This window comes from Penicillium canescens, assembly GCF_028828765.1.
Source record: "Penicillium canescens strain IBT 15451 chromosome Unknown utg000007l_segment0_segment0, whole genome shotgun sequence".
Lineage (NCBI taxonomy): Eukaryota > Fungi > Ascomycota > Eurotiomycetes > Eurotiales > Aspergillaceae > Penicillium > Penicillium canescens.
The window spans coordinates 1,597,628-1,622,753 of record NW_026703969.1 but is presented as its reverse complement, the minus strand read 5'-3'; the positions used below and the strand labels follow the sequence as shown (position 1 = coordinate 1,622,753).

Genomic DNA, 25,126 nt, shown 5'->3' with positions numbered 1-25,126 from the left:
CCACACAATGCATTTTTTTTTCTCTGCATCACCAGAGCAAATCGTACTGATGGCTACTTCCACTTCTAGTTCATCGCGGTCAAATGCCCAATCCTTCAGTCCACTGCTTTCGATTGAACCATCGTCAGATGCGTTCCCCGATTCGGATTTCCAGTTGTCAGTATGTCAATTATTATGTCTCTCTAAGTGATCCAAAAAACACTCAGAAAACACTAGCCCATCTAATCAGCTAAATAGCCTTTTACTGGTGCAAGAACAAGCCTCGATACACTCCCAATGACCTCCAAGAACCCTCAGACGCGTCGGACCTGACCGCCGACAGAACTGGATTCTTTACGAGACATCGCAGGAAGATGCCTTCTTGTCCTGGTGGCTCGAGACTGAATATGGCCAGCTCCTGAATGGAGGCGGACGATCAAGAATCAAATGGTCGGTGGAGTCTCACTCTGCCGAAGTGTGGAAACACTTCGACCAGGTGGCGGAACTGAGTTCTGGCCGGCCTAAAGTTATCTGCCGGGCTTGCTCGACATTACTTGACCACCCGCAGCATAAATCGCACGGAACAAGCGGAATGGGCAAACATTCGAGATCTAATTCGTGCCGTAAAGGCAAGAGACGAGCCTCACACCAAGTACTTATCTCTGATTCGATGCAAAGGGCTCATGGAGATGTATCGCTCCGAGCGAACAAATTCACTAAGATTGAACTTGAAGAGTACCTATTGAAAACAATCACTCGTCTACGCCTCCCTTTCAAAATCGTGGAAGACCCTACTTTTCAAGGTCTGCTCAATCTGATCCACTCCGACCCTCAAGAGTTGGAGATCCCATCCGCAAAGACACTCCGCCGGCGTTTACGTGATGCGGTGAATACCCAGCAGAATTCGCAGTTAGATGACTTGCCTAGTGATGCCAAAGTATCGCTTGCTCTAGACTATTGGACAAGTCCGTTTCAGCAAGCGTTTATGGCTATCACCGTTTATTTTATTGAGAAAGAGTGGAACTACAGAGAGATGCTGCTTGGATTCGAGCCTTTGCATGGCCCTCACACGGGTGTGAACCTATGCGACGTGCTTCTTCAGTTGCTCAAGGAACGCCAACTCTTAAAACGAATTTTTAGTGTGACGACAGACAATGCAACCAATAATGAGACCCTGATTAGGGCGTTGCAAGACACCCTCATTTCTTCTGGTGGCATCAACTCTCGAGATTCCATTATTCGCGTTCCCTGTATGGCGCATGTGATTCAACTTTGTTTAAAGCAGCTTCTTGGGCATATTAGGGCGGCTCCGAAGAATCAAGAAATCGCAAATGTCTGGTCAGATTCACAAGTCAGTTGCTTGAGGGACTCAGCAGATGATGGTGACGTGGCTCACACCCTGACAAAGGTGAAGGCCCATACTACAAAGTGGACAACAAGCAATGCAGCTAATATTACTACATCCTTTAGATTCGTTCATTTGCAGTCTTTATCAATGCTAGCCCCCAGCGGCGTGATGCATTTTTGTGTCTCCAACCAGGCCGTATCCGGCTCTTTCCGTTGCACGATGTGCAGACACGGTGGAATTCGACGTTTTTGATGCTCCGACGTGCGCGACGCCTACGAAATAGCATCGACAAATATTGCACTGACCACGACTATTCCCAGTTCAGAATCTCAAGTATGGAGTGGCGCCAAATTGATTACCTCCTTCAATTGACAAAGCCATTCTTTCAATTTACTATGGCTCTTATGAAAACAAAAGATGTGACAATCCACAGTGTGTTCCTAGTGTATAGGAAGCTTCTGGAGCATATCGAACAATCTAATCAGAAGCTGAAGAAAAAGACAACACCATGGAAGATGAACATGTACGCGGCATTAAGAGCTGCAAAGCAAAAGCTAAGAGATTACTATGAGAAGACTTATCGTGATCATGGATTTCTCTACGGCACCGGAACTTTGCTCGCCCCTCAGTATAAACTTTGCGCCTTTGACGACACTGAGTACTCGAAATGTCACAACGAAACTTCAAAGCGCTACTGTGAATACCTGAGAACCTCCTTTGTGCAATATCAACAGCAGGTCCCTGAGATATCATTCCGCACGATTCGGACTGCTCTACCTCAGCAGACGTCAGAGTTGGACCGGCTCCTTATTCCAGCGAGCCATTCGGAGTCGAGTGCGAAGGATGATCTTGATGAGGTAGATCAATATCTAAGGGAAGGTAAGAACGCCTAGGAAGGTTGGTGCATTTCGATTTCTGACTTGCCATAGGAAGCAGCTACGGCGTGGAATAGTTAGCTTTCTTCCCTTAGAAGAGTGTCTAATGCTAATAAAGGTACTTGCCGACAGCTACAGCAGCGTCCTATATAACAGAAAAATGAGCGTGTTACATAGCAACAATAGATAGGATCAATCGTACCGCAGCATTTCCTCCCTCCTACAGAATCCTCTGTCCGGCAGCGGCGGCCAGAGGTTAGGTGCATATTACTATCCCATTCGTGCTATAGACGACACTTTCCTACTAGCAAATAGGAGGAAGCTCGGGTTCGGTCTAGAATAGACAGCCTTCGAGTTAAGAGGCATTGTCACGCCTACGAGTGGTACAGAGATCGGGTCTAGATAAACAAACAGTCCAGCCTTGGCCCTGTAGTCGTAATGCGGGCAACCAGATCGCGGAATAAGCAAGAGAGGACGAAAAGAGGGGTGTGATTGTTCTGACTAGAAAAAAGGGACACCATACGGAGTAGAGTGGGAGGACGTGCGTGTATCAAGGAGAGTCGGGAAGTCAAGTCTAGAGTGAAGAGTCATAGGGACAGGTGATAAGAAAGTGGGTGCTACGATGATTAGTACTTTTGCGAATCGTAAATTGGATAAAGGACCTTCCACTTCTGGCGAAGTTGACGTTACGGTCGACCCCACCACGATTGTTTGTTAGTTACTTGGTACGTAGGCCTAATCTTATTTAATTTTGTTGTGGACATTTCGTTTGTTCTTCCAGTTAGGGGTGTTCCCGATACGATATCGGCAGGATTTCTCCATATCGGGTATCGTATCGGCTACTACAAATAGCTTCAAAAAATTATCGGTTATCGTATCGGCTCACAAAATTGTCTACCGATAATTAACGGCCGATAATATCGGTTTTCAGCCGATATTATCGGTAGTATACCGATATTACTTGTATAATTAATAGGTACTACCATGAAAATTTTTCTAAAATCCTGCTGCCTTCCAGGTTCCAACTACACACCCGCTACCCCCCTACTTCCAACTTCCAACTTCCAAGCATCCTGATTACTCTCATCATTATGGCATACAAAGGCAATGAGGACCTGCAAATGACTACACGAAGGCAGGCACGAGTTGACTATGAATTGCTTAATGGTGGCCCTGATTCCCCTGAAGGACTTCTACCATCAGACCAAATCACTGAGTCTGATATATCTCAGTTTTTTTCACAATCGCCATGGCAATTCAATTCTCCCTCTACCGATCAAGAATCTCTAGCCTTCTCAGAGATTTCACCTCATGAATCTGCCTCACAAACCTTTACCCGGAAGATCAAGAAACCTCGCCCAGCACCGACTACCGATTGGATTTGGGATTACTTCTCTACAACTGAGGTATCCCGTGAGTGGAAAGTCCTCCGTACAGGGAAACCAAGGACTGTCGACATGGATATCCAATGTACAGTCATCGATGAAAAAACTGGCCTACAATGTAGTTGGAAAACCTCGGAATCACAAAGGCAGTCATCAACCTCGAATATGCAGCGTCATCTTGAGAGAAAACACTCAGTTCTTCCACCTCAAAGTTCAAATTCAAAGCAAAAAATCCAAGATATCCGCCAAGTCTTCAAAAAACAAGGGAACCTCTCAATCCAAGAGCATCTTGAACGCAACATCCTTCGATGGGTTATTCAAGACAAGCAAGCTTTTCTAGTCATTGAATCTCAGGCTTTTCAGCAAATCTTTGAAGATATTCCAGGAATCACTCTACCATTCACATCTCGATCAACTGTGAGTCGGCGATTACAAGAGCAATTCAAAACCCAACGATCAATGTTGAAGGAGGACTTAGCTACTACATGCAAAACAATTGCATTATCTCTTGATATATGGACAAGTCAGAATCACTATCCTATCCTTGGTATCATTGGCCACTGGCTTACAGAGGGTTTTCACTATCGTGAAGAGACTCTAGAGTTCTGTGAAATCTTTGGACCTCATACAGGGGCGAATATTGCTACTGTGGTTCACAAGGCCTTAGTGGAATTGGATCTCACGTCAAAGTTGACGACAATTACTGGGGATAATGCCTCAAATGTTCAAGAGATGGTTTCTGAGTTATGGTATCTTTTGGAACAGAATCAGAATTTTTTACAACCAATTCGATTTTCTGGACCTAATAGCTATGTTCGCTGTCTGGCTCATATCTTGAACCTCATTGTGAAAGATATTCTTCGTTCCTTGAAAGCTGGAAGTGTTTCAGAGGCCAATTCGATCTGTGATAATCTACAATCCAGGAATTCCCAATCGAGCTCATCATCAACCTCTCCATCGATCTCATCTCAATCAGCATTAGCTAAACTCCGGATTCTTGCTATTTGGATTTCTCGCAGTCCTCAACGGAGGCAAGACTGGAAGTCAATCTGTGATGAGATGAAGCTCGATGATAAATTCATCGAGTATGATGTAGAAACACGGTGGAATTCTACCTTTCGAATGCTTAATGATGGGATACAAGCTCGACCTCAGATTAATCGACTCTGTGCTGTACAGGGTGAAATTCCTCCCTTTACCAATGCAGAATGGGAACGACTTAGTCAGATTCATAAAGCTCTCAAAACCTTTAATGACTTGACGCACTTGGTATCTATATCAAGGCCACAAATCAGTCTCACTGTCCCAGTTTACTATAAGCTTCATGATCTTTTACGGGATGATGCCTTAGTGGGATATGATGATGATATTGCTAATGCAATAAGGGCAGGCATGAAGAAGTACCAAAAGTACTATGACTTCATGGATAACTCTGAAGCTTATTATACGGCATTAATGCTTGATCCTCAGCTCAAAGGTGATCTCATACTTCATGAGATGGTAGATCAAGAGGCTGCCCAATTGATTATATGGGAGACTCGTCGGATGCTCCATAAGAGATATCCACCACTTCCACAATCAATTCCATCCTCGCTCCCACAGACAAATTTAGACTCGAATCCACAGTCAATTCTAGACTTGACTCAGGAAGATTCTCTCAATCGCAAAACAATGCGGTTATGGATGCTGAAAAAGCTACAGCCTCAGGAATATCAATTTGTTTCTGATATTGATCAGTACTTTGATAGTCCTCGGGTTACTATCACAGGTGCAGAGGATCCAGACTGGCTCTGCAATTGGTGGCGTACCCATAAGGGCGAATACCCTCAAATGGCAGAGGCTGCAAGGGAATTTCTTGCGATCCCAGCTTCAGAGGTATCAGTTGAGAGATTATTTAGTGGAGGGAGAGATCTTTTGGGAGTTCGAAGGCATAGTTTAGGGGCAGATACTATGAGGATGTTGATGCTGATGAAAGATATTGTTTAGTTAACTAGTTGAATTTATTGCTTAGTTTGGTTAGTTCGTTGAATGAATTTATTAATTGATTAGTTACAGTTGGTTATTGCAGTAGCTAGGAGCAGAGTAGGATTAAGAATCTAAGATTGTTGGACTATTCAAGAGAGGCAATACATGCATGGATGATATATATATATATATACATGTATGCATGCAGTAACTAGTTATAAACAAGCCTAATTAGGCTAGTTTACAGGTCTACCGATATTATCGGCGCAGGTTTTTAGTAGCCGATAAAAAACCGATAAATTATCGGCTACTACTAACAACTTCTCAAAGTTATCGGTTTTTTTATCGGCTACTAAAAACCTATACCGATAATTAACGGCCGATAATATCGGTACAGGTTTGTATCGGAATTATCGGTAAAAACCGATATCGGGAACAGCCCTATCCTTCACCTCCTATGCTGACTTTTTCTTAGGTGTGTTGTTTTGATCACAACTCTCTGGTACTAGTTTCTACCGGTTGACACATGTCCTCCTTGGATTCAAATGACAGTAGGAAAGAAAAAGAAGAAGGGCCGCCTAGGAGAATCAAACTTGTTATTGAATATAAATTCGCTGGAGGCCACCCTACCCCACTACTAACTCACCAGCGAGTGGCTTATGCTCAATGGTGAGCAGCCGGATAAGCAACCCCTCCAGGCTCTAGTAATCGTTGCACGAAGCCCCAGTTGAGCTATGTTAGAACACCATTGGATGACATTGTTTCTCCCTGAAACGCTCGTTTCTTGGCATGTGCACAAGACCAGAAAGGATGATAATCAGTGTACACCATATCGGATGTTGGATGGAGTAACCTTCCATCTAATGTATAATGAGCCAAGCAAGGTGGGAAAAACACACACTATTCATTTTGTGAGACATAGCCCTATTCTCACATCGCTTTTTCCACGCTGTTACATCTATACTTTGCGGGATGGATGGGGTATGACTGAAACGCGAACACTGATTAAAGAATTTTTTTCTAAGCTGAGTTTTAAAGGGAGCCGGGTGCATACGCTGGTGAAATGGATACCTTGGGTAGGTAATAATCCTCTGGCCATTTCTTTACTACCTACTACCTGGGTACGTGAGCGAGGCTGTCGACGGCGGCAGGCGCAGTAAGGCCGACACTTAAAGCCGAAAGCAAATCCACATCCACATTCCACGATACGTCACCGGCGCCAGGCTTGATGAATCACTGGTCCAATCTCCTTGCGTTACAAAGTCAAGCCCCCATGTGAGTATACAATGCCCAGGAGAGTGGACTGTGACAATACTGCCTTCGAATCCTCAGCGTTGCATCGCGAACCGCTTCTGCCACCGCACGATTTTGATTAGTGGCAGTGGCACGCCTCGCAATCAACGCCTCGTAGAAATAAGCGGCCATGTGGACACACACCTCATCGTCAGCCGGCCATAAAGAGCTAATGACATGCGAGAAGCCCGCGATCAAGAAGCCGCTGGTGATATGTAGCGCTTCGTCCTGCAGGTCCTTATCACGGATCTCAGCTGTAGAGCACGCGGAAAGATAGGCAATCCATCCACGGGACATGGTTTGGCAGTCAAGAAGCTTAGAAACTGTCAGTTTGTCGACGACGGGACCTGAGTCGCTGTGTTTCTGCAGGAGGAGATGACTGTGAGCAGGGTCGCCGGGATCGGAGTACCCATGGCAGGCGAAATGCACGAGCTCGTGACTTTGAAGCTGAGCGAGGACGTCGTCGGTAGAGGGAGTGGTAAGTTCCTTCACATGCATGTCCTGATCGACCGTGTTGAGAATCGCTTGGGCTTCGCGACGGACCCCGTGTAATGCACCATGACTCGGAGTATCGGGCATCGTTGCGATCAGGAGCGAGTGTTTCTCCTTCGGCTGGCAGGCTATCTTTGATGCCCTTTCCCGGGCATTACGAAGGGCCTTGACCGTCGGCGTGTAGGAGGATATCACACGATCAAGGCAGTTCTCGTTCTCGTCGATGGTCCCGTTGCTGTAATCGCCGGCGGCATGGAACGGAAGCCCACTCGCAGCTCCCACTCCCATCCACCAGACTCGACTTTTCTCCTCTCCAATGGAGATACTCCGGTGCGAAGCAAGCATCTCAAGGACTGGCTTGACGCAGCTATACCACAGCCATGACAGCAATTCTTTGTTGTGCGCCTCGGGCGGCAAGTCACTCTCCAGATCTCTGTCGTCTCGTTCCAATGCGCACCGCGCCAGATGCTGACGAAATTGTGGGGCAGCGTGACTGATCATACTGTCCAGCCGCAGATGCCCAATATCAGATGGGGTGAGGAGCAATGCGTGGGCTGTGAGACAAGTTGCATTAACAATAATGATCGGCCCTTCGCGGGAAATTTCAGCCATCTCTGGGGATCTCAGGGGCCGAAGGAAGGCCTCAAAGCCTGCTTTCTCGCGGATTCGATCTTCACATTGCTGCAGACGCTGAAATGCAGCTCGACGATAATTCACTGGCTGTTGTTCCCCGCTCTCCGGGTCATTGGACTCGATGGAACGCAAAGCTTCATGACGAAGCCTGTCATATTCTTGGGCTAGATCGGGGTGCGCCTGCTCTAGGCCTGATAAATTTCCTTGAATGTCTATTAGGTCTCCAATGAGTATGCCCCGGCCTAGCTCAATCTTTTCAAGTGCTTCGTTAGGAAAGCCCAGGCTAAGGAATGCAGCGCACGCATTGCTAGCGAGGCCGGAGATGCTCCGGATATTGTAAATCTTGTCATCATGTCTCAGGTCCCGGCTGCCGATCAGCGACATGAGTGGGAATATTAACTCTGCAACTAGACAGGTCTTTTCCCAATCTGCCGCGTGGTTCGCCGTATGTACAAGGATGCCAGCACTTTTAACACGCTCTCTGGGCGAGGCCTGATCAGATAAGCAGGATTGCATGAGACATCGCATTCCACGGCCGTAGGTAGCATTGTCCCGTGTCCAAGAAGCTTTCTCGATCAATAACTCTCCCAAGATACCAAGTGTGTGGTCCTTCTGCTGGCCAGTCTCCTCGGTGATGTCCAATGAGTTCTCCATTGACTCGATCGCCTTTTCAAGATCAGTAAGCTCTTTGGTACGGTGATAAAGACTTTGATATTGTAGACCGAGCATTCTCAGGATATTCCTTTTCGAAAAAGGACTTATGCAGTCGACGGAGCCAGCTCGTATGCTTTCAAGCTCCTCAACGGAGGCTCGCAGGGCTTGCACTCGGTCAGCCCCATTTGGCAGGTCACTCAGCCACAAAGCCCGTTGTATGACGCAGAAGATTTGAAAGGAGCTGCCTGGCACAGCGACATCTGCCGCCTTCTTCATCAGCTCCAATGCTCTAGTTCGATCGGCATGGCAGCCATGACGAGTCCATCTGTGTAACAGGTGATTAGCCAGCTCCAGGCCGTCCACTGCGCCCACCATCGGTGCTTTATTGTCGAGCACATGGGAGAGACGCAATTCGGCCCTGGAGATTGCAAGATCCAGGTCCCTGCTGCTCCCTGTCTGTGTGTATCGATGAAGGTATTGCCGAGAAAGAGTAGCAAGGAGCTCCTGATATGTCCTCCCTCCGCTAGGAGTGCGATTAAGAGCATGCTCCGTAATCTCAAGCGCCGAGTCGAATCGTGCCCCTATGGCCAAGTCGTCAATACCATGCGTTCTCAAATGCTCCTGCCGACCTGAGATCACGGCTCTTTCGGGGGAGTGGTCTGGCTTGGTGTGATAGAGCTGTTCCATGATATCCGAGGATTTCCGAAGGTCATCTGCATTCCCTGTAAGTCTATGACGCCACGCATAGACCCCAGCAAACAAGTTCAATGTCTCGAGCCGCTCCGGCCACTCATTAGTGATTGCCATGGCCGTCTCAAGCTCGGTGATTGCGAGATCAAGATCTGCGATACGATCGGTCATGGTATGTCGCAGAAGCAGCGCCAAAACAAGTTGTGCTCGGTATTGAGGATTTCCAGGCTCAATGAGAGTGGCCAGCTGGAGGTATGTGAGCGCTTTCCCTAGAACTTGAGGAGAGGGGCTCGTGGCGCAGCCAATCATGCATATCACTCCGATAGCGTAAAGAATTTGGGCTCGGATAGGATCGTTGTAGGGAATTTCAAGCAGCGCCCACTCAAGAATAGGAAGCCACTCGGAGCTATCTGATACAGGTGGTTTGTACTGAGTTCTGGACCCATCTTCAACGGTGCCTTCCTTTATTGAATACTTTCGATTTGGCGATGTGTGCTCGGCCTCTTGGGTAGTTATCAATGAGGAATCAGCAGCATGTGAGCCATGAGAGAGCTCAAGAACTGCCTGCACATCACCTTGTGTCCGGTCAATTTCGTCATGCTCGGTTGCGATACCAGAGGCTGAACCCATGTCGGCCTGTCAAATACGACGGGTCACTCAGGTCAGCTCATGTGGGTGCATGGAGGTATAACACACCAAAATAAGGAATATTCATGCAGATGCAGGACTTACTTCGCTAACATTTGCCGAAGTTGCTATCATTATTCGAGCTTCTTGGACGCAGTTGATCCATCCGGGGAACTGTCAACTCATTAGCATCTCTTTTGATGAAGTCAGTTGGCCTAAGTGCCATGCCTGTGCCCGTGCCCAGATGCACAATCGATCTCCTTCCTCGAGGAGATCGAGAAAGTGGTCTGCGGTTTCATCGTCACTGCCGCGTCTCCAGGTCAGGGCGTGGTGCTGCCAGTGTCGCCGAATAGCATTGGCGATGATTGTCATGCTAACTTGGGAGCTCGACTGAGTGGTTCGGCTGGGGATGTCCTTGAAATATAGTCCTTGATCCTGGATCAACTCTCCAAATTCCTCCGGGGTCGGTCGAACATGGGCCGGATCCGACAGATCGTGGAACTCAGCGGTAGTTTGTTCCGCCAACGAGCCCAGAATAGACACTTCAAACCAGGACCATAATCCATCATGAGGATTGCCCCATCCCTGGTCGCGACTGATGATTTCGAACTGAATTGTCGAGACATTTTTGGGCAGTGGGCGAGAGACGAGGTACAGGGCGGTCGATTGATGAGGGGCGGAAGGGTTAGATGGGGGGACGCACACCTCTTGTTGCCGAGCCCCCCATAACTGGAGATTTCCCCCTCCGCGTGGAATGCTCATTGTTTTCCTCGAAGATTGTTTTCTTCGAAACTTCGATGGTCGAGGTGGGGGATGTCGTCAAGGCTCCTGCCACTTCGTTGGGACATGGAGGTAGCCCAGGCGAGTTTTGTGGGCCAGCCCTTCTCACGCGACATCCATATGCGCGGCAGAAGGGTTGATCCTGCGTGCAGGGGACCCGAATGGGCAACGGTAAGGCGCCCAACCAGGGGCGAAATGCGCGCCGGGGTCGCCGGAGCACCGCTAGCACTGCCACGTCATGTTACCCCGCGCATGTTTGCTGTTCAGGACTGTCGGCAGGCGACGGAGGGAGTTCATCACCACGTTGCTTGTCTCATTGATTCACCGTACTTGAGCAGAAGGCCTGCCACTTCTAGTTCCGGCGGCACGATGGCACAGACAAAGAGAGCCCTGGTAATTACCAGTCCGTGGGGAGACCTTCGAGGCACTGAGAACGATGGACGCTGTATGCAATCGTTGCTGGCCCGGTACGGCTTTCAGGTCTTGTCCTGTCACGGTGCCCAAGCAACACGAAAAGGCATCCTAGAGGCATGGCAGCAGCTCATCTCGTCGACCTCCTCCGGGGACTCTGTTGCCATCTATTACTCGGGACATGGGGGCTTCGTGGAATGTGCAGCCAACGAGGACAATGGAAAGGAATGGCGTTATCAGTTTCTTGTTCCCGTGGACTTCGAGGATCCCAGCTCAGGTGGCTTTAATGGGGTCCTTGACGTAGAACTGGCGCAGCTGCTTCGTGCAACTACCGCGCGAACCCGCAATGTCACCGTAATTCTCGACTGCTGTTACTCGGGACGAATGGTTCGAGCACCAGGATACGGGGACGCGGCAAGGCCCAAACAGGTCCCCTCCGTACACTATGAGGATGTTGCCGACTTTCTCACGTCTTACGCTGAGAGTGTCTCGAAGGATTCCAATCATATGAAGTGGGATGAAAACCCGGATGCGGTTCGTGTAGTAGCGGCAGCTCCTTCCGAAACAGCCTGGGAGGTTCGGGGCAAGGATGGACGGTGGATGGGGTCTTTTACCTCGGCACTCGTTCAGGTTATGAACGAGGCACACAATCGTCGGCTTCCATGGCGAACAAGCATCTTGCGAGTTCAGGACTTGGTCCAGACACAGTTCCCCTCTCAGCATCCACTGGTGGAGGGCCCCCATGCTCGCCTTCATTTCTCCCTTGACGAGGCCGTTTCAGACGCCATTCACCTCAAAATCGAAAATGGCCAACCCGTGCTCCAGGCTGGGCGTGTTGCGCATGTCTCAGAAGGGGACATGTATGCCGTGACGTGCCTCGATACCGAAATTTTCTCAAAGGAAGATCAGATAGCTGTGTGTGAAATTATCAATGTGCATCCTTTCCAAGCTGAAGGGAGACTGTATTACACGACTTCCAACCCGATACAAGAAGTTCCATCAGAAGGAGCTTTAGCCTTTTTGCAACAGAGTGCCCATTACCGGTGGCCGATCTCAGCGCCTCCGTCGGTGTTGCATCTACTCAGCCCCAAAGTTCAACAATCTCGCTTCATTAGGTTTCTGGGCGAAAATGAACTGGGCAGTCCCCTGATCTCGGTATATCACCAGGAGAGTTTCATCGGCATCCAGTCTCAGGATGGAATGCAGCTGACGACTCGTTATTTTAATCCAGAGAGCCTCACACACGCAGACCATGTATGCCAAGCAGTCGTAGCAGATGCAGATCGTCTGGCTTGTGCTCAAAATCTCCTCGGCCTCCGCAACGGCAACGCTGATGAACCATTCAGCCATCAGGTAGATGTCAAAGTCGGGCTAGTCGAGAATCATCAGCCGACAAAGACCTTGACTGGATCAGGGTGTGATCATCTATGCGAGGACCAGAGAATCTACATATCCCTTCGAAACGACGGTACGACTACTGCCTATGTGAGCATCCTGCACATCAATGTCCAGGGCAAGATATCTCTGATATCAAAGTCCAGTCCCTTGGGAATTGAACTTCATGCTCAACGTTCACACTGGCTTCGAAAAACAAGTTTTGGTGTTCTTGAAGGCCTCCGAGTCTCTTGGCCGGCTGATTTGCCCCGAACCCGTCCTATTGACGAGCATCTACTACTCTTTATCACCACTTCCCCAGTAGACTTGCGTGCAATCTCTGATCCCCACGTCACCCCTCAACGCACAGCTGTCTCGAAACTGGAGCGCACAATGTATCAACTGTGTCGAGGGGAACGGAGAGATCTGATGGATGACGACGAGCTGGGTCAAACTGCCTACGACATTGTCCATATTCCCCTTACTCTGTTTGCACGGGAGCAGCCCGCGGCTCCACATTCTCTCCGCCGGACAGGACTGCAAGAACCGCAACGCAATTGCAATCAATTGTCTGATGATAAATATGAACTTGTTATTCCCTCGATGCTCAGTGAAGCACAGGACCTTCCAGAATTACCCCCACACCTTCTTACAGAGCCAAAGGTGAGTTGCCCTTGTTCACCTTACTCACCGGCTTCTCCCTTGTCATCATGGAATTTTCGTTTAACGTGCAAACCACCAGGGGTACTTCAACCAGGCGCTTCGGCGGGTCAAGGGGGTTCCCGCTTGTGTATGGGTAGTCAACGAGCACACTGAAGCCATAACCGTCGTGGTCTCGCAATACCGACCATCCCGCCTATGGACCGAAGCCAGTCTCAACGTCTCCACCACGGGTGCCGGTTTTGACCTATCCACTACGGTAAGTGCTCCTATCGTAACATCAATTCCCGCCAAGTGTGTCAAAATCTCACTGATCTTTCCATAAACCGAACAGACATTCACGCCTCCTGTAACGCGAAAGACGCTCCCTGCTGCAACAGCGGACCTGAAGCCATCGACGGCCGCTTTCCCGCTCTGGACTCGGCGCGACGGGTTTGGGGTGATCACCGTGTTTGTGAGTGCGGCGCAAACGCTGTATATCGAAAATGATCGTATTCCAATGGGGGCGACAGCTTACTTCCGGAATGAGCCCGATTTGCACATTGTGGAGTATAAGGCTCGGTAGAGGGTCGACTCGGCAGTAGACCTCTGCATAGCCCACAAAGCCCATAGCCCAACCCAACCCAACCCACAAATGGGCTGGATTTTGGGCTATGTCTTCGGGCCCAGAGTGAAAGCTCACAGGGCCCATAATAGGCCCCTATTATGCACCAAGCAATACAAACATGCCAGCTGCATAAGTAATGCATTTTTCCCTGGTTTTTTTGGGTATTCAAATTACTACTCGTATATTATTGGCTACATCATGCATATTAAGTGGGTTTAGCCCATCCAAAGCCCATTTCCCGGTCTTTTTCTCAATATTGTCTTTCAAAATATTTCACCCTGTTGAAATTGATGCCGCTCATGTGGCAGTAATTCAATTCCCAGCTATAATTAATTACTACCCCAATTTCTGACCCCAATTCCGCGCTGGAAGCGCCCGGCTCAGAGAGCCTTGGCAACGGCCGATCTGCCTCATTTCCTACCTTCTGCATGTATGAATCTATGCATGTTTGCTTCTATCCTCGCGCCATCAGCACTATCGAGGATGGTAGCAAGGAGAATTTGAATTTAAACCAGCGGCTTCATGCGATGCTACGTGGACAGAGAGAATCATAGAATCATATGGAATCTCCCATACTAAGTCTGATCCTCCATGTCCGGCATAAATACAGCCTGTTTCGCTGTATTAGATATTAGATAGGCAGACAAATTGATATTTTTCTTACTATCCCTTAGGTACTATTCGATTCAAGAATCTAGTTCATTCAATTGCTTCATGCGACCCTGTACTAAGCTTGCTTATTACATTCAACAGGCTCAGGATATATTTTTAAACCTCTACTACCTCGAGATCAGATATAATATCACTTATCTATAAAATCAGAAGTAAAGAAGGAGAGATAGGCTATCTATTAGTATAAAATCAAATTATATAAACCTATAAAATATGATTTTGACACTTAGTTTTATACGTTAACAGAAAGATATACTACCTATTTCAATCCATATAGGTAATAATTATATCTCTTTATTCCTTTAGTCAAAAAGAAAATATATATGAAAAAAAAAGAGAGAGGGTAAAGCCTTGAAAGCGAGAAACAAGTAAACTCTAATCATCCCAGAATGAATTACATTCGAATTATCAAGCAACTGCATGTATTTGGCGGACCCATGGTTCACTTTTGTGCTAGGTGGTAAATAAGATAAGGAATGGCTGCCTGACCTAGAACTCGTCACATGATGCATCTACGTCCATTCCGTCCTTCCATTCCGCTCACCTATATAAATCTCAGCTTGTGACCACAATAGTCGGCTGTTACGCCTACATTTCCATTCTCGAAATAATTTTTATTTCATTGTTGGATATGCGACGCTTTGAGAGGATACAAGATGTCGTCGAATCGGTTGAGGCCCGAATCGTGGGCGCTAGGCGACCACCACCTTAGACATTTGTATGTCCGCATTCACCCCTTTTTTTTAATTCGTTAGGAAATCCCCTCTTGCCGCCCTAATATTCAGTCCCTTCAGCCCATTCACCTGAATGCCCTGAACACCACTATACTACACCTGAATTTCCTGCACGCCCCTGAACCGCTGACGTGTCCTTCCCCTCCCATGCTGATACTTTCTCACAGGCATGTTGTTCTGATCACAACTCTCTGGTATTAATGTCTACTAGTTGACACATATCTTCCTCGAATTCAAATGACAGTAGGAAAGAAAAAGAAGAATGGCCGCCTAGGAGACTCAAACTTGTTATTGAATATAAATTCGCTGGAGGCCACCCATCCCACTACTAACTCACCGGCGAGTGGCTTAGGTCAGTGGTGAGCAGCCAGATGAGCAACCCCTCCAGGCTCTAGTAATCGTTGCACGAACCCCCAGTTGAGCTATGTTAGAACATCGTTGGATGACATTGTTCTTCCCTGAAACCCCATTTCTTGGCATGTATTCCCCTGAGTCAACATAACCAAATTGTACGATAAATAGTGAGAAATAGGGGTAAACGAAATACAGTGTCATTGATATCTCCAATTGGCCGATACAGGAAAAGTGGTGACATAAACAAAAGTTATTGAAGAACAAATTGTATGTTAAATGCCCGAAAGAAAGTCCGTAACGTGTTACACCACCTCATCTGCACCATCGAATTCCGCCTTGGTGGGAACTGTCTCACTTAATGGCCTCCGCAAGCCCAATCGAAATCGGTTCACGCGAGGCATTTTTTCCAATGCAAGAGTATCCACCCGTAATACGGTCTCTCGGTAGAGCGACTGCGACCTCCAATCGTACGAGCAGAGGAGAGCGCGCTGCATCCCACCCTCACCGCCACAGAGGAGCATAGCAACGGGAGGTCGAACAGCTCGAAAGAGAGTTACTGACATGGTATTACTGTCAACCAGCGTGAAGACCCTCATCTGGCCGTAACCGGATCGCCAGCTGTCGCTGACTACCCTGTTGACGTCTGGATCGGATGTTGGGTCGACACCAACACACTCGCCACAGACCTCGCGGTGGCGGGATAGTTCACTGCCATACGGAGACCATTTGAGGCGGTTCAGGTTAACGCCAAGGAGGTTTCTCTCGATCCTGTCGATGGGCATATATCCTTCAAACCCAAATACCCAGGGTTGCGCAGACCATACCTTACCCACATACAGGTATGAGAGTAGATATGGAGAAATGACGACAATGATGATCGTGGCACCCATGAACAACCACCCCACGCCTGTTATAACCCCGTATGTATCTCCACCTTTGGATTGAGAGATCCGCAATAGAAAGACCCCCAGCAAGAACCATATTGGTACAGCGCGGAGGGCCACCTTGGCCACCGATCTTTTCATCGTGTTACGCAGGCGGAGATTGACCGCCGCAAACGACTTCCACCTGATAGGAGTACCAAAGGAACCACTGAGGATAACCGTATCGTCATGACCCACACCGACGACCTGGCAAAGGGGCTGAATATCCCACAAGTTACGATCCCAGACGTCATCGATTGTATACCACGGTTTGTCCGGTTCGTCCGATTTGTCCGATGTGCCCGGAAGCAGGCAGATCAGGCGCTCCAGTAATTGATGACTGTCATTGCTCAATGATAGCCGACAGAAGGCTTGGAAAGCACTGTTCTCAGGATCTACTTTTGGTCTGCGTCTCAGCAGGCCCATCAGAATGTATGACAAGTCACCATGATGGCGGATTTCTCGGGTCTCGCGGGTTCCTAAGCACTGTAATGCGATCGACATGAGTTCCAGAGGACCCAGTACAATAGATGATTCGTAATGGTCGACCAGCTGTCTTGACTTAAGCGCGTCCGGCCATGCCTCTGCTGGAAAGTTACGTTTTCTAACCAGTAGTGGGCTCTCGATATCGCTCCCACGAGTGTAAATAGCGATAGGATGGCTGTTGGGACTGAGGAGCACTTCGGGAAAGGTCCACATGCGTCTCCCCCATTGGAGTAGAAATTCGCTCGTTGAATACCTCTGTGCGGAGCCCTTCTTGACAGGAGGGCCAACGACGATGGATAAAGAATGTGAGCCGCGCACAACATCGCTAATGCGATAAATATCCTCGGACATCTCGTGCTCATCTGGCATGCAGCTGCATGCAATCCAGTATGCCTGCACGCCTGCCCGTCGAGCTGCGGCCTCGGCGATATAGTGCAAAGCGTTCAAATCCTTAACGTCGCCATGGGAGAATTGTTCCGTTGTATAGGCCACAAAGATGTATTGTAGGACGCTGGTTTTCCCATGCTCTGCTTCCCACTCACTGACCTTTTGAGGTTGGGCACAGCGTCCATCCTTGAGAAAGCACAAATACCTTGGCCGCAGCAGGCGTTGGGAGATGGGGTTAGACTCTTGATTGCTTAACGCCAGACTCGCCGTCGACGGTGGATGCTCGCGCGGGTTACTGGAAATAGCGGCATAACCCCAGTAGTGATATTTGAAGTGCTCATAATTGCCATCATTCCGAACCTCACCCCCTAGGTCTGCTGGCACAAACAACTGTCAAGTGGTAATTAGCACTAGGTTATATGGTGTTGGTTATGGAAAACAAACCAACAAAAAGATTACAAGGCATGATGGAGCCCATTTCAATAAAAGGTCCATGTCAGAGGCTTGAGAGCTCATCAATCTTTCTCTCAAGACCCACAGCATCACACGTAGCATCATGGGAGTCGGGTCCCTGATTTTCGTACGAGCCCATGTTGAGTTCTGAGGTCCGTTGCAGATCTCACCCGTCGCCTGCACTATTAGTTGAGACAGGCGTCCGTCGGTAGCACTGAGGTATCGATCGTCCTCACACCCATGCCATTCGCGCCCCAGAGTATCTTTGTGACGGAACAGCGTGGAAGTATTATATCGAACACCAGGTTCCTGGAAGGAATGAATTTTGCTCCATGTCAATTTCCCATCTTCACTTATGAGAGCTCTGAGCTGGACGACCTATCGGTGTGTGCATTCGGTCAGCATACGACGCTAAATGGGAAGCTGGTGTATATTATTGTTATGGGGGGCGACCTTCCGGACAAGTGCATAACATACCAAGGATGACATCTTAGTTTGGATTGAGTCCCAACGACCATTCCCAAGTGCCTTGCCCCTGGAGGAAGAGGCATGTTCAATTGGTACTGCTGGAGCAATGTATGTCGTTTTCTTGAGTTTGCAGTCAAGATTCCCTTTGTCGATGTTCTGCTCGTGTCTAACACTTTTCTGCGGCTCGTCTTGCATGTCCGAATCGACCTGCAGTACGAATAAGCCAACTCATTCTACCATCCTCGTCGCCATTCTCTTACTCACCCGTCGCTGGTCCGCTTTTAACTGGTTCATATCGCAGTGCCTTCGGTTGGTGGGCGTAAACTGTTCACGACGTCTCCGGAGTGGATTGAATACCGAGCATCGAACATGGAGCCTGCTCTCTACAACAGGGGGTTTGAACTTTGAACAGACGGAATGTATACACCCTTGTTTCACACTATACGAGGCTAAATCTCAGCCTCGCCGCTTCGCATATATGAGCCAGTCACGGGAGTTTAGCTCCGCCCCTTGGCGGCCGGGGAACGGACCTCTGTAATGTATGGGAAAGTAAACTTCTGGTGTATGCCTTTTCACTATCACTGGCTGCAGCAGCGGGTTGATTGCCAGTTCAAGCCGTGCCAAGGGAGGCTGAAACCAAGGCGCTCAGATTGAGATGCTGTGAAAAGGGCAAAAGAAAAAAATCCTCATCTTCGATGCGTTCCATTCTTGGTTAGGGGTGTTGGGTGTTTGGTGAATAGGGGCTATCACTTATGCTTTGACCGTACCTACACAGAGCATCGACATGCCAGGGGCTTTTCGCCCCGTTCTGTTGGACAAAAAAAAAGCAATATTCGGTATGGTTGGCCAAGAAATATAGCAAAAGCAATTCGCCAAGTCGTCCGAGCAGGCTGTACATACAATGCGCCTTGCTAACCCTTGTCCCTGGACAGGACGTGTAATGGCTTATGATGACTTCTCTTTGTTGCCCATTGCCAACATGACTAGGTCCCACTTCATCTTTGCCCCTAAGCCAATCTGCCTTCTGTTCATTATATACCAGATATAGATGACTGTCACCGTGACAGGAATAGAGATAACCCAAAAGACCCAGAAATCTCTCGACACCGTGATGAACGAGCCGTCTGGCGCACGTTCGAAAAATTGGCTCCCAAAAATAGTCTGCGATATGCATTAGTTGACACCAATTTCTGTGTTTGCGTCAGGGTAACAAAGAACACGAATAGCTCCTTACCGAGATAGTAGTGATTGGCAGGAAAATCAAGGTCATGAAGGCAATTGTAGCCATCGCGTTGCTGTCCGACTGCATAATGCGGTTCCCCTCTTGGGTTACAAGGTGGAACGACTTTTGCACATGGGTCTTTCATCAGCTGCTGTATGTGTGTACAATTTTTCTGTTAAGGAAGTACATACCAACGCAATAACATTCTGCATTCTCTTCTCCAGGCTCCGGAGACGGAGATCCACTGTCTCGAACCGGGCTTCGACCTGGGTCAGCATGCTTGCCGTGTTCCCCATTTCTTTCCTGTCTTCATCGGAGGCTTCTTCGAGGAGAGAATAATACCGTGCAGACAGCTTCTTCAAAGTAAAAAGGACAGCGCTTGATCCCTCCTGGAGATGAATAACATGTTTGGCTACATTGTGCAGCCCAGTAAATGACTGCCTGTCTTCCGCCAGGCGCAGTGTTTCCTATTGAGAGTTAGCAATCGTCGCTCGCACTAAGATTCAAAGAACCTGCCCTTTCCATGTTGCCAAATACCCTGCAGACATCCCACACGGTGAGATCCATCTGCCTGGCGAGATCATTGAGAACAATCACAAACAGACTGAATGGATTCCCGGCAGCCAGGGTGGGAAATGAAAACCTCCGCAATCGATCCTTCAGGACTGATGATGCCTCAAAACATAGCAGAGTTGCCTGCGGCGTGCTCCCGCTTTGCTGATTCCATCGAAGGAAGAAGCCCGACCGGATCCAGGTCCAATCAGCGTGTTCCATGCGGGGCACTTCGCAGCGGGGATCAAAAATCCCAATCGAGCCATTGGTCTCCTTGAGGCTGATGCTTTTGCATAGGAAATGAAACCACGCGCCTGGGATATGATCAGCCGGCAGGTTAGGAGGGAGGAGTGAGGTGGGCATGTACAGCTGTAGCCGTTCATATTGTCTAATGCCCCGAAGGAATGCGTGACCGAGTGCAGTCTTTCAGTGAGAAAGGCTGATGGGACTGAATATTGGTGAAACAGCCAGATGAGTCCATCGGTAAATGGAGTCTCTACGAGATCGAGTGGCGCGAATCTGCGTCACGCGTGTCAATTCTTGGTACAAGGTCAGAATCTGGCTCAGTCCATACCTACATTATCATCAACCGCGATTGCGGTGTGCTGGGTAAGTCGGGGATAGCGACTATTCGCGAGGAGGGCTGATCGCTCCCTGTAGAGACTTGATGAGACACGTATCATATCATTCTCAGCTATTCCCTACCATCGAACCAGTTCAAAACCTCAACCTTCAAGTCGGAAGCCGCTTGCCGGTGCGGATGAGGATTAGCCTGAAAAGGATCGTAGGCGGATTCATCCTCAAATATGGCAGCCATGACAGGATAGAAATTGGTATAGGTAATAGTGGCGGTAGTTGCGGTAGTGTCTTCATCTCGTTTTGTAGGGCTCACGTGGATCCTTTCTGTTGGAGCATATGACTCCTCGTATACCGGGGAGCCATAGCTGTTCTCGCCCCTTGCCCCTGCATATGCGAGCCGAGTGACATATAACTATTCCCACTCACCGTCAATGCAGAGGAAAATGAATGAATCTACTTTCGGCTTCGAAAAGCAAAAACCCTGTTCACTTAACTGTGTACACAGTACCTAGCTGGTGAGACCAACACTTTTCACTCTTAAATGGGTATTTTTACACTTTGCTAGTGCTTTGGATCAATCGCAGCCATGTTACTGGACTGCGTTCTAGGTCACAATTCTCAGTCTGCATGCAGTTATCATTTAGCGTTGCGCCACGTGCGCCCAGTGGACCAAGGTAGAAAATAAACTCTTAAGGAGTAGTTCGCCCAGCAGATTACCTACAACTGGGATGCAAAAGTCAGTTGTTTTCAGGAGGTTTCCCATTCCATCCCATCCTTCTCAGTGATAACCTTATACTGAGTTTCAAGTATCTATCTGTTTGTCCCAGTCTATTTCCATTACTTGTCTTATCATGAACCGAGGCTCAGTACGTCCCTTTCCGCAGCGAAGAACAACATAGGGGATTTTAACATGTACAGGGTTTGAAAAATGGTATGCATGGAGGGGGCTATGTGCCTCAAGGATATGAACGTCAGCTCGCCTCACAGGCTCTTCCCGAAAGGCCGCCTGAGCGGGTGAATCAGGACTCGAATCACCTCAACCAGCACGAGAAACTGTCTTCATCAACAACCGCCGAACATCGACAGGTCTCTGCCAAACAGAATGCGCATGGCGGAGGTTATATTCCTACCAGTGGAAGATAAATGATGCTAGTAATTGGCATGACAAATTATTGGAGGAGTCCTGTACATATCAGAACTGTCTATCTGTGTAAGGAGTGGTATGTATTTGATAGAGAGACGAACTTGACGGAGGGTAGGAATCTGGTGTAGTTAGGAGGGCAAATTTTCCAATGACGAGTACGAATAAATCAAATCAGGATGTAGCCTAAACCAAAAAGACGCTTGAGCTGCCACACTGATAAATGTCCCATACTGTAGGCCTCTCCTTTTTCACCCTCTCTATCCACTGACATTGGTTGCTTTCAAACTTACTACATATTGGTCGAATTTCAGTTACTGGTAAATAAGTACGACAGTGACCGCGCCGAGAATCGGCCGCGCCCATGCAATTTCGCCCGCTCCTTTTATGGACGCAATTATATGCAAGGGTGCACATGCGCATCCGAACGCAGGTGAGGCTGTGCTTTGCTCTCATGCAGAGAGGAGTCCATCTTGGGTTTTCCTGTTGACCTGTCCAGCAAGACACCAAGATATTTAGAGAAATAGCTTTGCCATTTTGGAGAGAACGTACATGAAAACCCCCTCAGCTTCCGGCCATACGAGGATCTGCAAGCAGGCAGGAGAGATTTACATCAACTCACTGCATCGCGCCTATCCAAAAAGCATGAGCATAGGCACTCAACCTGGCCCGCCGACTAAGGCCCCAAATTGGAAGCCGCTCCCTTTCACCCTTCGTATCCATTGGCGCTAGTTGCTTTGCACATAATACATATAATCGGAATTCAGTTGCTGGTGGATAAGTACAACAGTGACCGCGCTGAGCTGAACTTGGCCAGGCAGAATACAACATTGACCGAGACCAAAAGTATCTTCATATTTGATGAGGACAGTGTCACTGCATTCCTAGCATGGCAGTATCTTCCAGTGGCAATCGCTACCGTCGTCGCTATCTGCTGGGAACCTCTGGATGTGGCCGTCCGACGACTCGAGCCTTTCTACCAACTATGCAGTAATGATGGCGGAATCGCCTCCAACGCAATGTGTCTCGACTATGTGGCAAAGTTCACTCCGACCGTCCCTTACAGCGCAGTGTGCAATCGCCACTACGCGGTAGCCATCTCTGCGACGCTCTACATCATAACGGCATCGGTTATTCCAGTATTCACCGGTGGTCTATGGACTATCGATTGGGGTAGCCTTTCGCCTTCGTCTCAGCGGCCTAAGGGTCCAAACATCGCTACAATATCAGTCCACGCAGGATTCACAATCACAGCTCAGGTCTGCCATGGAGTGGCGGCCACCGCCGGCATCGTGCTCGCCTGGATTCTCTACCAACGACGAACAGGCCTGCATCACGATCCAAGGAGCATCGGCGGGATCATACCGCTTATCAGTGAGGCTGATCGTGCTGGTTCCAGTGCGCTATCACTCTTTCGTCAAATGATAGGTTCTATTCGGGACTGTTGCGTGAGAGCCCCTTGCGTCGGGCCCACGATATCCCGTGCTGGACATCGCACACAAATATCGCCTGGCCTTCCCCTCCCTCGAAAAGAACATCGCCGTTTCGAGGGAGAGCCGGGCTCTCTCCGCGACGGTTTCTTCCCGCCCACCGCGGAACCCCCTCATGTATATACCACGTATGCTCTCGCATAGCTATTTTTCCTCCTAGAATATACGGAGTGCCACGGGCCCGCCTGCAGCCCTCACGGCGCTGTAGCCCTCCGTCAACGAGGCCTACATCGCCAGTGTTCAGACCGCAGGTGCCCCGTGCGGGCCAAAATATCTCATCCGTCTCCATTTGTGCCAGTGTAGCAATGGTTAGAATAGATACCATCATTTGCGCACTCCAAGGTAGTATGTCGAACCTTGGACGGGGTTGTGTTCCAACTAAAACACCTGCCAATCCCGCAGGCTGACAGCACCATCCGTACAACATTCCAGCTTACCGCCAACAGGTCTCCAGGGCACCCGCTGTATCTCACCAACGCGGACCGCACATTTGCCGGTGATCGTGGTGATGGTGGCGGATGGTGGCTATCCAAGCGTGCGATATGGAGTGCGGAGGTATTCATCTGGCTGGGCCAGGCAGCCATTGCCGCTGCCATCTATAAAGTCGCCAGGGCCCTGGGTTCGGACAGTATGGCGGAGAGCATCAAGCCCACAATTGCTAAGATGGTTTTTACACTCTGCACGTCTTTCGGTGGCATGATGTGGCAGAGCATTCAACGCGACGTCCAGGTATTTGAACCTTGGCGACAGCTCACACGGAATGGTAGAGGCTCCATATTCGAAGCGCTTGTTCAATCGGATATTGTGAGTTTAGGTCTGGTTGGTGGAATGGCCGTTAGCCTAAGAAGAGGGTGGCTGGTAAGTCTGTGGGCATCATTCTCTGTGGTCATGGTACACGTTGCTGTGGTGTTTGTGCCGCCATTACTGGAGCTGGCCTATGCTGCGGGTATTTTGAACGATTCCCCGTACGAGCAGCGTGTATTTGGGGTCCTGCAGGGAGCATCCGGACTGGCTCTTGCGGTCACCGGCGTCGCGATACACTTAGTTATATTTGGAAATATGCTCTTCCTGTTGCTGAGCGGTAGAAGCCGGCCGCTGATGCCACGAAGACCCACAACCATTGCCAGCTAGATACTATATTTCTGCCGGAGTGACGCACTGCTGGCAGAGTTCACTGGCACCTCTACGGCGTCGAATCACGAGTTAGTGCGAGTATTGGGCAGCAATGACCGGACATGTCATTTCGGCTGGTTCTGGTGGTGGCGTGGACAGGCATGGTGTGTGGGAGTGGACTTGAACAGTGCAGGGAACGCTGGCGCGCCGTTCGACTTTGGCAATGGGACTTATCTGTACAATCCATGTACATAGAACTACAGCCTCATATAATGGACAAATCACGGTGTCTCTGGATTTGATGTCCTCGGGCATGTGGACACACACTCTCCATGTGCCAATCGGTACTTAAGTTCATGACCAGAAACATAATTCGGACGAGCCAAGGTGATATCAGGTAATTATCTAGTCCACCAGGAATACCAAACGATACGCCTTAGGACATCTGGATGAATATCGCTGTCGCAGCTCGTTATCGAAAAGCTGATGATTTCGAGTTTCTCGCCAAGAGCGTGACGCTTTCCTAATCGAGATAGCGTAGCGTGACGATTTCTTCTTCGGTATTAACGTCTAGCCAGAAAAGGAGGCTAAGATCGGGCTCGGCCAATAAAATCGAATTGAATTCTCGAATCCCTGTCAAAATAGATGAATCCCTGTCAAAGTAGGTGAATCCCTGTCAAAATTGGCACAATTCCTGTCATTATTGGTTGATCTCTGTTAACCCGATATAATGTGATAAGCTGGTCTAAAATGGATATATCAAATTCCGTCTGATGCTG

At 48.8% G+C, this 25,126-nt stretch overlaps 7 protein-coding genes across 7 annotated transcripts; 3 read left to right on the top strand and 4 right to left on the bottom strand.

Annotated features, from left to right (window-relative positions):
* Window positions 1-6,815: 6,815 nt before the first annotated feature.
* N7446_010808 (CHAT domain-containing protein) lies at window positions 6,816-9,944 on the bottom strand (the record flags this gene model as incomplete). The annotated part of the gene is made up of 1 exon (XM_058519551.1): window positions 6,816-9,944. One exon carries the CDS (start codon window positions 9,942-9,944, stop codon window positions 6,816-6,818), a length of 3,129 nt encoding a protein of 1,042 aa, XP_058368389.1.
* Window positions 9,945-10,118: 174 nt separating this feature from the next.
* N7446_010807 (uncharacterized protein) lies at window positions 10,119-10,703 on the bottom strand (the record flags this gene model as incomplete). The annotated part of the gene is made up of 1 exon (XM_058519550.1): window positions 10,119-10,703. The coding sequence occupies one exon, from the start codon at window positions 10,701-10,703 to the stop codon at window positions 10,119-10,121; it is 585 nt and encodes a 194-aa protein (XP_058368388.1).
* A 213-nt stretch (window positions 10,704-10,916) lies between these two features.
* Window positions 10,917-13,491, top strand: N7446_010806 (caspase family protein; the record flags this gene model as incomplete). The annotated part of the gene is made up of 2 exons (XM_058519549.1): window positions 10,917-13,169; window positions 13,249-13,491. 2 exons carry the CDS (start codon window positions 10,917-10,919, stop codon window positions 13,489-13,491), a joined length of 2,496 nt encoding a protein of 831 aa, XP_058368387.1.
* Window positions 13,492-15,835: 2,344 nt separating this feature from the next.
* Window positions 15,836-18,544, bottom strand: N7446_010805 (uncharacterized protein; the record flags this gene model as incomplete). Its single annotated transcript, XM_058519548.1, has 4 exons — window positions 15,836-17,719; window positions 17,774-18,160; window positions 18,260-18,457; window positions 18,515-18,544. 4 exons carry the CDS (start codon window positions 18,542-18,544, stop codon window positions 15,836-15,838), a joined length of 2,499 nt encoding a protein of 832 aa, XP_058368386.1.
* Window positions 18,545-19,195: 651 nt separating this feature from the next.
* N7446_010804 (uncharacterized protein) lies at window positions 19,196-20,841 on the bottom strand (the record flags this gene model as incomplete). Its single annotated transcript, XM_058519547.1, has 6 exons — window positions 19,196-19,411; window positions 19,485-19,595; window positions 19,664-19,939; window positions 20,010-20,393; window positions 20,603-20,687; window positions 20,738-20,841. The coding sequence occupies 6 exons, from the start codon at window positions 20,839-20,841 to the stop codon at window positions 19,196-19,198; spliced, it is 1,176 nt and encodes a 391-aa protein (XP_058368385.1).
* A 613-nt stretch (window positions 20,842-21,454) lies between these two features.
* N7446_010803 (uncharacterized protein) lies at window positions 21,455-21,746 on the top strand (the record flags this gene model as incomplete). The annotated part of the gene is made up of 2 exons (XM_058519546.1): window positions 21,455-21,469; window positions 21,522-21,746. 2 exons carry the CDS (start codon window positions 21,455-21,457, stop codon window positions 21,744-21,746), a joined length of 240 nt encoding a protein of 79 aa, XP_058368384.1.
* Window positions 21,747-22,159: 413 nt separating this feature from the next.
* N7446_010802 (DUF3433 domain-containing protein) lies at window positions 22,160-24,365 on the top strand (the record flags this gene model as incomplete). The annotated part of the gene is made up of 3 exons (XM_058519545.1): window positions 22,160-22,177; window positions 22,512-23,003; window positions 23,637-24,365. The coding sequence occupies 3 exons, from the start codon at window positions 22,160-22,162 to the stop codon at window positions 24,363-24,365; spliced, it is 1,239 nt and encodes a 412-aa protein (XP_058368383.1).
* Window positions 24,366-25,126: the final 761 nt, after the last annotated feature.